We start from the raw sequence: 13,422 nt of genomic DNA, 5'->3' as shown, positions 1-13,422 counted from the left end.
AGACAAAGTCACTACCCAAGAAAGTATGAAAACGGTGATACGTACCAGCAACAGCTGCAATAAACGATAGATTCTTCATCTTGGGGATTTGTGCTGCAATTTTCGAAAACCAGACCTTTTATAACACGAAATACCAAATATAATCAATGTGCATATCGTGCACAGATGGTGCATTAAATGTAATAAAACTGAAATGCATATTTGTGTGGGAACTATCAAACTATAAATTGGGTGTATATGGTTGCAGCCCAAATTTATCGGTATTTACTGCATATTTGAAGGAAAACCGTGGTCTAGTGGATAGATTGTCGGTTTATTTGGTAATGCAATATTCAATTCCAGCTGAAATAGTGTACTTCCTATTACTTTTAAAATAAGCAAACATATTGTCTTATTTTCATTTCATTTTATTTTGTATTAAATCATAATTTGTGATAAATAACGTCCTTGTTTCATTTATTCACTGCATTTCTGAAGGTGACGAAGTGCCCAGATCCTGCTTATTCACTTGCATATGTAAAACGTACATGTTGGTACGTTTATACACACGAGTGTGTTTTTATGAGTATATATGTGTTCATGAACACATATCTTTTTACGCACCTACCTGTTTATATGTTCGCATGTTCATACGACCATGTATCCATATACCTCTAAGTGCACATTTATACGTATGTGCATGTGCGCGTCTATATGCTTTTGTATGTGTATGTCCATATTTGTATGTGAGGGGAATTTTTATGCTAAATACTTGAATTCCTGATCGAATTTGTCTATAGCTTTTACAAAATTTTTCATGAACCCCAGTTTTATTTGTAGTGGTGGTAGCAAAATTTTGTTTGGTTCAGTGAGAAATGGATGTTAAACATTTTTCGTCCCATGCTCCAGTGATTGACGAGGCGGCCAGTCTCTCCTGATATAGTGGGAACCTCTTATACGGCTGTCCCATTAACACAAGAAGCTGCAGGAGAGTAGGGGAGATGGGAGAGGAGTTCATAGGTGCACGCCTGTGCTTCTGATCCGGCAACACGCGAGTTGTGGACCGGAGCGTTGTCCTGCAGGAGGAGGATGCCTTTGCTGATCTTGCCCCGCCTCTTGATTTTGATAGCTTCTCTTAATATCCTCAAAAGTGAAGCATAATAGGCTCCTGTAATTGTGGTACCCTTTGCCAGGAAATCTGTCATCACTACTGTGTCCTGGTCTCAGAAGACTGTGAGCATGACCTTGCCAACGGAGGGCAGCACCCTTGCCTTCTTTGGAGGAGGTGAGTCACGGTGCTTCCACTGCATTGACTGGGCTTTGGTCTCTGGATCATAGTGATGGACCCAGGTTTCCTCCTGTGTAAACAGTCTTTTGAAAAATGTTGACTCATCTTCTTGGCACATCTCCAAATTCATCCTCGAGAACTCGACGCATTTTTGCTTCTGGAAAGGTGTGAGCAGCCTAGGAATCCATCTGGCAGACACCTTTTGCATATGCAGATGGTCATGAATGATAGTTTCCACAGACCCGGTACTAATCTTGACCTCATGGGCTATTTGGCGAATAGTTATGCATCAATCTTCCAAAATGGCAGCCTCAACTTGACGGACAGATGCCTCATCAATGGCAGAAGGGGGCGACCAGATCTGGGAGCTGTTTCCACAGAGTTCCGACCATGTTTGAATTCACGATGCCAGCGTTTTACAAGGTCATATGACGGGGCATCATCACCATAAGTTACTTTCATTTCATCAAAAGTCTCCCGTGGTGTGCGTTCTTTCAAATACGAAAATCGGATCACTGCTCGACACTCAACAGGCTCCATTTCACACTTGACTCAGTTCAAACACCTGTAAATCAGAAACTACAATTAGTTCAGAGCTGTAATTTGCCACTTAATCTATAGAGATTTTGCCCTACATTATTATAGTTTCTTATGTGGTGGTTTAATAAAGTATGCGATTGAGTATTATCTGGTAATTGATATTTGATTTCGATGTATTTCTCCATTTTCTTATTTTGTATTATGAATTTGTGGTAAAACATTTTACCTTTGCCCATATAATACAGTAAATGAATTAATTGCATCGCAATTCTTAACATTTATGTATTAACTTTGTTGGGTACTTCACTAGCAGTATATTGGATGTATGTTATCCCATGGAGGGTTGCATTTACAACCCCTATCTCAATTTGTATATATATATATACATATATATTAAATATATTCATGTATACACATAGACGCAGATGCTATCAAATAGCTTTGTTTACACTTACACACCCACACATGCATATTCAGAGAAACACATACATATAAATACATTGGAATACACCTATATAGATAGATGCATAGAAATAGCTATATGTACATATACTCGTACTTACACATATACATGTATATATATACGCGGATATATACTAATATGTACATTTGCAAACAAATATACACACACGTCCATGTAGGCAGGTACACGGACACTCACACACACACACACACACACACACACACTTAACGTATGCACTTTATTTGTTCACCGGTACACTGCGATTTAGCGCAATTGAGATGGTTCCCTCAAAGTGCCGGCTGTTAAAACATCTGAAACTAATAGAGTTGGAGACAACTGACTCCAAATCCCTTTCAGGAATGATGGACATCGATGTTTCGCCATTTTTGTGGCTTATCAACATTACGTACCTGAGCCGAAATGGGGGCGAACTGACTCTCCAGACTATGACTATATGCAAAATAGTGTAAAAACCATTTGCTGGTACGCCCCAACGTAGGAATAAATTCGAATATGAATTAAAACAGTGCTAGCGTTGTAAACATTACCGAACACACATTTTGGGGATTTGGAGCGAGTTGTCTTGCCTGTCTATTACTTTCATATGGTTTAACACTCGGCACTTTGAGAGAGTCATCTCCACCGCATCAAATAGGAGCCTACCGGTGAACAAGCAAATCACATACTTTGTGTATGTATCTTCGATAATACTGGCCAACAACCAAAATGCTTCTGAGACCAGAGTAGCAAATTCCAACTAATTTTAGGTCGCTTTTTAGGTCGTATGTCAAATCTGAGCACAAACCGTCCAGCGGTATTCTACCCACTAATGCTCAACCTACAACAAAATTCGATGCCGTCTATTGCAAGCTGAGCCTATCCGAGTTTTGCCTGCCCGTGTTAGCTGTCTACAGGCCGCCTCTTGCCGACCCCCAGGACGATGCTCATTTACTCGAAGCGATAAGATTCGTTTCAGCTTCGCATGACTGTTTGGTACTAGGAGACTTCAACGCTCTCACGATCGATTGGCCCGCATCAATTTGTACATCTTCCCGGTTCGGCCAGGCCCTTCTTGACGTGGCTGAAGATTGTTTTCTATCGCAACATGTTGAATATCCGACAAGGCATCGGTCTGGGCAGCAGCCATCTATGCTCGATCTGGTATTCTCCCGCTATCCAAGATCAGTGTCAGACGTATCTGTGTGCGCCCCTCTTGCCAAGAGTGATCATGCGGTCCTGAAGTTCGTCATGCACACAACTTTTTCTACGCCCACAACTACTTCGCTGCCACGTAGAGTCTTCTCTGCAATTAATCTTGAAATTTTAACCGAGGCTTCCGCGCTTCTGGACTGGCGATCCCTGATGACGTTGTCCTCAGTTGACGAACTATGGTCATCCCTCAAAGCATATGTAATCTGGTTGACTGACCAGGCAGTTCCCGTTGGGCTTCCCAAGAAGAAGAAACACAAGCCCTGGGTGACGAAGAAGGTTAAACGAGAACGTCGACTCAGAGATATTGCTTGGGCTGAATTCAAAAATCTGGATTCGACTGCAGCTTTTGAGGTGTACAAAACTCAACGAGACCGAGCCGTGAAAATTGAAAAGGAAGAACGCTTCAGTTATGAATACAAAATCGCGGCAAATGCCAGTAGCAATCCAAAACCCTTCTTTGCCCATGTCCAACGGAATTCCCGCTTGAACAACCAGATTACAACGTTGGTAGATTGAGGACCCTTATCAACAGAGTCAATTATTTGCCGAGGCTTTTTCAACTATTTTCAAACAAGATGGTGGTCGTGAACCCCCTCCATTTGATAGATCGGTACCTCCAATGCCTAGATTGGTCATCACGCGGGACGAAGTCAAACGTGTTATTCAAGGCCTCGATGTCAACAAGGGTCACGGCCCTGACGGCATACACCCACGGGTTATCAAAGCATTGGCTCCGGTCATCTGCGAGCCCTTAACACGCCTATTCAATATGTCATTGGCGACGGGTGTTATACCTGCGGACTGGAGAACAGCGATAATCTGCCCAATTTTCAAGAAAGGGAGCCGCGAAGACCCGCTTAACTACCGACCGGTTTCCTTTACATCAATAATCAGCAAGATGTTCGAAACCATCCTTAAGAAAAGTATGATGCTCCACCTCCAAAACACAGCCTCTATCTCTGATTCCCAACACGGCTTCGTGCCGTAGAGATCATGCTTGACCACTTACTGGTAATGGAAGAATTGTGACGCGCATCCTCGATGATAGGGATGCTGTTGACATCGTTTTATTGGACTTTGCCAAAGCTTTTGACTCGGTAAACCACCGCCTATTACTTGTCAAGCTTCAAGCATATAGTTTCCATCCGGATATTGTACGATGGGTTGGTGCCTTCCTCTCAGATCGCTCCTTCCAAGTCCAAGTTAATGGTTCGCGGTCCGACGTCTCCAGTGCGAGCAGTGGCGTGCCTCAAGGTTGTGCTTGGGCCCTTATTGTTCTTAGTCTTCATAAATGACTTGCCCGACGACCTTACGCAACACACCCTACTATTTGCCGACGATATCAAACTGGTCGCTCCTCGCGGTGATATAGAGGATCTTCGTCGATGCCTCCACCAAATTTGGAAGTGGTCTAACAAATGGGACCTGTGTCTGAACGTGTCAAAGTGCTGTCATCTGCCTGTTGGCTCTCCTCCTGCAACTCAACTTGATTTCGAGCCGGGTCGTCTGCTGCTGGAGAGGACCGATCAGGTAAAGGACCTGGGTATCTTGGTGGATTCCTCCTTTTCGCCTTCGGCCCAGTGCGTCCAAGCTGCCAACAAAGCACGCGGAATTCTGTTCTAGATTCGACGGTCATTCGGAATGCTCACAGCAACCATATTCCTACCACTCTATGTCACGCTGGTGAGGCCCATATTGGAGTACGGGATTCAAGCCTCTTCTCCTTATCTCCTCAAAGACATACAGCATCTCGAAAGAGTCCAGAAGCTGGCTACCCGCATGGTTCATGGTCTCAAAAATTTGTCCTATGAAGAAAGGCTGAGGACGCTCGACCTTTATTCTCTTGAAAAACGCCGCCGCCGTGGTGATCTTATTCTCGCCCACAACATCATAAGCGGAAAGTGTAGCCTCTCGAAAGAGCTGTTCACTCCTGCTCCAGAGCGTCGGCTGCGGGGTCATTCCGAAAAGCTCTACCTGCGACGATTTCATCTCAGTCGAAGGAGAGGAGCTTTCTCCGTCCGGGTTGCGGATCCGTGGAACAAGCTGCCAGACGAGATGGTGAAGATGCCGACGACCGCTTTGTTCAAAGCCTCCCTTGACCTCAAGTGGCCTGAACTCTTTACATGAACACCACCCTGTACTTAACTCCATGACCCCCTACATGGCCTTGCTATTTGCTTTTGAGCCAAATTAACTAACTAACTAACTAGCTTCTAATGAATATCATGGTTAAAACTGTTTGTTAGCTCTACTTTTCAAGGTCGACGTATGTGTCATAAAAGGTTCCAACAGACTTGCGACAGTATGTTTCTTACTACACTTACAGTCCCACTGCCCTTCAGTATTGTTCCAACAGGCATAGGAGATGGTCGCGCTGTGCAGCTTTATATATTGAAGTCAAAGGTAGGTGACTTTCCTCGTCAAACACTTTTTAAACTTATAATAAATATTCATTGAGCGAGCTATTGATACGAGGGGTGTTCAATAAATAATGCCCCTGGCCTACTTGCAGTTGTTTGATCTAGCTGAAATTTTGCATGTATATGTATATGTTTTATTATGGGTATGTACCCACACCTATATAAGTATGTATGTAATCTGATTTGTATCACATAATCTCCGAAGAGGCCTTAGGATATTTTTGTAAATGTCTCATTTATAACTACATATTGACCTACCTTAAATGGCTAATATAAGTAAAATGAGACATACTTATCTACATGGCCGAAACAGCTGTAAGATGTAGTCTATATTTATATTTATGTGTGCTTATACTTATTTTCTCTTATACATATTCTACTTGTTGTATAACATTACTCTTTTATGTACACTCCTTTATGTACACTGTTTTGCCCTACATTATTATGTTTAACCTTATAGTTTCTTATGTGGTGGTTTAATAAAGTATGTGATTGAGTATTATCTGGTAATTGATATTTGATTTCGATGTATTTCTCCATTTTCTTATTTTGTATATATATATATATATATATGGAAGTTTTTGTGAATGCGTAACAGTATACTCATCTGTGTATATATATCTACGTATGTGTAAGTTTGTACATCTGTATATATGTCTCAGTTTTTGCATGTGTGTATGTGTGCGTGTGATTCTGTGTGTGTGTCTGTCTGTCTGTCTGTGTGAGTAACTGCACATATCGTTTATTTGTAGGTATCTGTGTCTATAGTGTGAGTGTAGGTACGCATCTATGTATGTATGTATGTATGTGTATATCTATAGAGGTTTTGGTGCATGTATACAAGAATATCCGAGTGTGTGTGTGCGTCTGTGTATTTATATGTATGAAGACATATATCTGTCAACATCATCTCTATCTACACACACAGACACACCCTTTTAACTGCATTACATCTCCCTCCTCTCTAATCTCCTTTTGTTCTGGTATTTATGAATGGTCAATCTGGCTAAGATCCTAAGTTGAAAAATAATTTACTGACCTTCATAAATACTTTTCTGGTACTCTTTTTCTCTGTTTGTTCATTATTTTCTTTCATTTCTGTTTCTCTTTCTCTCATTATCTTAAATTCAGTCGTTTTCAATCTATCTCTGTTCCCAGTACATATTTTTACTTGTCTTTTTTACTTATCATAGGCGTTCTTCATATACCTATCCTTAGACATATATAGAGATAACATTTAATCTTTTTCCAATTCTGCGATGAGCTTTTCCCCTTCAATCTCCTGAATTCCTTTCCTATATATGTTTATACTTTTTCTGTGTATATATGAATATAAATGTTTCCAAAATAAAACCGCACTTCATAGTTTGAAGATCTGATGAAGTTATAAGAAGATACACAAATATTCGACTAGGAATGCATTGCATCTTAAGGCAGAAACATATGTAAGCTAATGAAGTTCATAACATAAGCTCTTATTCCTGCTCTGTACTCGACTAATACTTTGTTCTGAAGCCTATGTATATTGAGTTCTAACATCAGGCTATTTGTATCGCTATACCTAAGCAAAATTATATATATATATGTATATATATATATGTATATATATATATATATATATATATATATATATATATATATATATATATATATATATATATATATATTATATATATATATATATCGAGTTCACCACGGGCCAAATAAAGCCGTGTGAGTGGTAGGCGGAAACTGAAAGACGCCCGCCGTATATATGAGTGTGTGTGTGTGTAATATATGTTTGTATGTCTGTGTTTGCCACCATCGCTTGCCAACCGATGTTGGTGAGTTTATGTCCCCGTATCCTGGCGGTTCGGTCAAAGGGACCTATAAAATAAGTACTAGGCTTACAAAGAATAAGTCCTGGAGCCGATTTGTTCGACTAAAGGCGGTGCTCCAGCATGGCCGCAGTTAAATTACTGAAACAAATAAAAGAATATATATATATATATAACAATGAAAATCGTTGCAGTACATGTCACTTCATACGTACAGGTCAGTATATAAACAGAAAAAAATGGAAGAACAAGAAGAAGAAGAACAAGAAGAACAAGAACAAGAAGAACAAGAACAAGAAGAACAAGAAGAACACGAAGAACAAGAAGAACAAGAAGAACAAGAAGAACAAGAAGAACAAGAAGAACAAGAACAAGAACAAGAACAAGAACAAGAACAAGAAGAAGAAGAAGAGAAGAAGAAGAAGAAGAAGAAGAAGAACAACAACAACAACAACAACAACAACAACAACAACAACAACAATGCCCACCAGGTCCTGTTAAGTAATTTAGAAAAATACTGTAATGAAATCTTGGTATTTCTATTTCATAAATTTTTAGACCCAATAATTTTTAGAAGAGTAAAGCAAAGGAATTTAATTGGGAAGTTCATAGCAGTTCTGAATGGAGAGTTATACGAACAATAATAATGGTTTCAAAATTTGACACAAAGCCAGTAATAACGGGGTAAGGGATATATATCGATTACATCGATCTCTATTGCTCAACTGGTACTTCTTTTATCAACCCCGAATGGATGAATGGAAAAGTCGACCTCGGCGGAATTTGTACTCACACCATAAAGACGGACGAAATGTCACTAAGCATGTTATCCGGTGTACCAATGATTCTGCTAATTCGATGCCTTATCCGTTTGAAACTTTGGAACAGTGCTAGAGAGTTCGGGGGAAGACATAAGCTGATTACATCGACCCCAGCTTTCAACTGGTACTTATTTTATCGACCCCAAAGAAATGAAAGGTACAGTCGTCCTTGGCGGAATTTGAACTCGGGAAGAAAAGACGGACGAAATATCAGGAAGCACACTGATAACCATGAAATTGTCGTAGGCTCCCATCGCTACGTCAAAGGATCCCGGGTGTCAGATTGCTTGACCCATGCCGAACCTTTGTTGAACAGCACTGTCCTCCTGGCATGCATAATAATTGCTACAGCTCTGTCGCTAATGCTAGTGAAGACCCTAGCGAAAGAAAGCGCCTTGGTCAGTAGCTCTTTTGGTATACACGAGTAAAAATTGACTATATCAAATTGGGAGAACTTTGCTCTGTTTCTACCTTTGCTGTGAACCATGCGGTCACTTCGTTGGTGCTGCGCCACAGTGAGAGGTTGGTGGCCTTCCTTATACTGTTATTGATATCTCTCAATATATGTTTGCTCGCCAGACCGATCTTAGATTTGACCGGATTGATCAGGCAGCATTTAGGGTTTCAGGCAAAGTTCGGTTTATGGTGATTTTGGTGATGAAAACGTTTCTTTTACCTAAGATCTCTACCCTAGTTGCTATCTCTGGTTCGTTAGCGAATTTTTTAACTTCATTTTTGATGTCGCTATATGTGTGTGGGGATGCGCGCCTATACTTTTGTGTAATGTTGTTCTCTGGTAGTCTATTGTATTCCAGGGTGCCTAACCTGTATAAATTCTTCGTCTTATCGGAGAAGATAAGGGACCTATCAGAGTTTTTTAATAATCTAATATCGACACGGAGCTTACGCTGGAAAGAGGTCCGTCCTTGCTTCCATCCATGTTAGGATTTCTCCTATTTGCTTTCTTGGCACAAAATATAACTGTCACTTATATGTAATCAAACCTTGTCTTTCAGTCTGTCTTTTTTAGGGTGGGGAATGTATTGCGTAATGTATGATAATCTTAAATTCAAATAGATAAATTTCAGAAAATGAGAATTACTGGAACAATGTCAACACTCTAATGAATATTTTCAAAAAAGTTGTTTTTTTTTTAAATCCGACATAAGTATAATGCATATTGTTTTACGCTCAGTGTATGATGTATGGTCTTACTTCATGTCATATTTGGTTGTTATTTCGTGATATAAACTTTATTGCTTTAAGGGTGTAGGTGTCTGTTGAATTCTTAACCACTTACACATTCAACGACGTAACATTGTGTTACGTGTAAGTGTGTGAACGCATGTTGAATAGATTAGCGTGGGAATACTTTATGTATTTTTGTTTTTACTTTGTGTTAGTATGTCATTATATCTGTAAGTATTGAATTTGCACATTTATCGAATAAATCAATAATGCAGGCGTGGCCAAGTGATCTAAAGGTTTAGCTTCGCGATCTTGAGGTCCCACGCTCTTATCTTCAACGTAACATTTTGGGTGTCTTATATTTATGTGCGTGCATGCGCGTGTGAGTGTGCGCGTGCGCTCATCTGTAGACATTCCAATATTCACATGCTATTATTTATAACTTCACATGCACTACGAGATCCAATTTCCAAAAGGAATTATGTATGTATGTATGTATGCAAGTATGTCAGTCTATTTCAAGATTTCTTGCCTATAGAGAAAGAACCGGTTTCTAACCTTGATCCAAGGCTCCTACATTGTAATTTCAATATCAACAACAGGGTATTTTGGAGGGGATGGATGGATGGATGTGCAGATTTGTATGTTTTATGCATGTATTCTCAAGCATATTGTTGCATATCGAGACATACTCATATATATTTAAATGATAAACTTCTGGAAAGTTTTACAGATTTTTACAGTTCCAGTGATGGAATGGATCTGTAGTCTTCGAATCGATGTTCTGCTTCCTGGTTTTGAGAAGCCCAATTTCTCAAGGAAGGAGAAAATCGATTCGAAGACTACAGATCCATTACATCACTGGAACTGTAAAAAATCTTTAAAACTTTCCAGAAGTTCATCATTTAAATATATATGTGTCTCGATATGCAACTATATGCATGAGAATACATACATAAAACATACAAATCTGCACATCCATCCATTCATACATACATACATACATACATACATACATACATACATACATACATACATACATACATACAAAAAATACCCTGTTGTTCATATTGAAATTACAATGTAGGAGCCTAGGGTCTAGATTAGAAACAGGTTTTTTCTCTATAGGCAAGAAATCTTGAAATAAACTGAATAATGACATACATGACATACATAATGACATACATACATACATAATTGTTCCAGTAATTCACATTCAATTTGAATACTTGAATTGTATGTTGATCCTTCTACTTGTTTTTCATCTGTGTTGTAAATAATTTGGTCATACAGATCATATACAGAGTACCTCAGCTATTTGAGGACAAAAAATTTAATTTTAAAAAACCAAAAATATATATTAGAATATAATTCTTTTATTGATTTTATTCTTTTACTTGTTTCATTCATTAGATTGCGGTCATGGTGGGGTTTTTTTTAGTCGAACAAATCGAACACTAGGACTTATTTTTTTTAAGCCGAGTACTTATTCTATCGGAACTTTTGCTGATCCGCTAGGTTACAGAGACTTACATACAATACCGGTTGTCAAGCGGGGATGGTGTTGGCGGTACAAACGCAGACACAAAGACAAAAACAAATAGATACATACATACACACACACAGACACACACACAAACATATATATATATATTATATATATATATATATATACGATAGGCTTCTTTCAGTTTCCGTCTACCAAATTCACTCACAAGACGTTGATCGGCTCGAGGTTACAGTAGAAGACATTTACCCAGGATGCCACGCAGTGAGACTGAACTCGGAACTATGTGGTTGGGAAGCAAGCTTCTTACCACACAGCTACGCCTTTGCCTATATATAATAAATAAGTATTTATATAATGAATTATTTTATAAAAAATATATTTTTATTATAAAACCAATATATTTTTTCATAGAATTCAGTACACATAACAAAAGTTTATCAACTTCGTTTAGTGCCTTGAAACGACTAAATACATTGATCAGGTTATTTTTATTCATGTTAGCTATAATATCCCCAACAGGTGTTGGTATTGTGTGCATAGTTGTAGGTCTTCCTCACAAGCACGCTCCAGACGTAGTAGTCCAGAGGGTTGAATCAAGGGAGTTAAGAGGTTAAGTGTCAGCAGAAATATGATCGGGAGAATTTTCAGTCATCTACTCCTGGGCCGTGCAGGCTGTGTGAAAGGGAGCTGAGTCAAGCTGGAACACGTACTGCTCCCCCGACCCGAGCAATCCTCTAGATCCAGGGCTTCACAACTGTCTCTATTGTCTAGATGTAGTCTACTGCTTGAACCTAAAATATTGTGGAAAAAAGTGAGAAGGCATGACATTGCCTTCATTACAAACGAACCCCAAGACCATCAAAGACGGGAACTTGATGTGCCCAACAGTAGAGACTTCAATAAGTCTGACGCAGGGCGTCTGTCATTTCTCCTGTTTACTTTTTGGTATTGGACAAAGTTCTCATTCGAAAAAAACCAGATTATGTAGGGCTCTTCGGTGTGCTTGAGTCTGTTCTGTTTAGCAAGCGCCTCGACTAGATTACACGGTTCTCTCAGATGTTACCAGATATGAACTGCCCTCTTCTCATAACATAGGATTTGTACCTGATGTTTTCGTGCACCACAAATCTAATCGTTGACCCCAACTCAAAGAGGTAATTAGCTACAGCCTTCTTTGACTTCGGAATTCTCATTGATAGTACCCTGGACTTGCTGGACAAAACGACTTTTCTGACAATGTCGAATCACCGAGAATGTTTTTCTTTTGTTAGCCACGGACGACACATTGCCCCCAGTGACCAGAAGCTCTTTTCTTATTACAAACACGAAGGACCTGGCAGACATTGTAGTCTCAGAATCATTATCGTTGGCGGTAAAGTAACGAGAAGTGCATGCCTTTTCGTCGTCTGCGTTAGATTCGAAGCTTCTATGTTCAGCTGAAAAAAAGAGAGGATATTTAGTTAAAATTTGGTTCTCAAATAGCTGATGCACATTGTATACACAAAAGGTAGGTAATTTTCTTCTGTCCTATGTCCATCAATACTCACTCTAGGATAGCATGTTACTTAAAGTTATTAACGCCAAGCAAAAAGGAACTGAAAAATCCCCATGAGATATTGTTCTTCTATGATTAGTTTCATTAATGCCTTCGTTTTAAGAGATTCTTTTTTCTTTTCTTCGTTTGCACTATCCGAATTTTTTGTTCTTTTCAAATTTTCCAGGATTAATGAATGAAGACCACTATCAAGTTATTCCGATATTCAATATATGCCGTACTCACAACCTCCTTTCTCATTTCCCACTCTTCGGTCGAAATTTTATTTTTATTGCTTATGTTATATAAATATTTGATGCTTTATTTTTTATCTTTTGAAATTGAGTTCATTTTTCCTTATAAACATTCACCCTCAGCGTTATGGTAGCCATTAAGGACTTGTTAAGCGGTAGGCAGATTTTTGGTCTGTAATTGTTCAGCTTCATGTTTCATTGGGCTTGGAAGAATAAACTGGGATTATAATTGGTATATCACAGCTTATAATATTACACACTTCGCTTTTACATGTGATCATATCTACTCCCCGGCTGATGATATACTATCACTTTACACAGAGAACTCGAAATTCATTTTCGATAGACCATTCTTACTGGTATTAATAACAATATTCATTTACTTAAGCCTCCACA

At 39.1% G+C, this 13,422-nt stretch overlaps 1 protein-coding gene across 1 annotated transcript in view; it reads right to left on the bottom strand.

Annotated features, from left to right (window-relative positions):
• The window catches only part of LOC115209496, a 111,182-nt gene extending 110,557 nt beyond the window's left edge, over nt 1-625 (bottom strand). The window contains exons 1-2 of the mRNA XM_036501658.1: nt 608-625; nt 46-115 (exon numbers count right to left, since the gene is read on the bottom strand). Coding sequence (XP_036357551.1) covers nt 46-115; nt 608-625 — 88 coding nt within the window. The remainder of the gene's footprint in view (nt 1-45; nt 116-607) is intronic.
• Nucleotides 626-13,422: the final 12,797 nt, after the last annotated feature.

This window comes from Octopus sinensis, linkage group LG3 (assembly GCF_006345805.1).
Source record: "Octopus sinensis linkage group LG3, ASM634580v1, whole genome shotgun sequence".
NCBI lineage: Eukaryota > Metazoa > Mollusca > Cephalopoda > Octopoda > Octopodidae > Octopus > Octopus sinensis.
The sequence above is the reverse complement of the archived record's forward strand: the minus strand, read 5'-3'. Positions and strand labels throughout refer to the sequence as shown.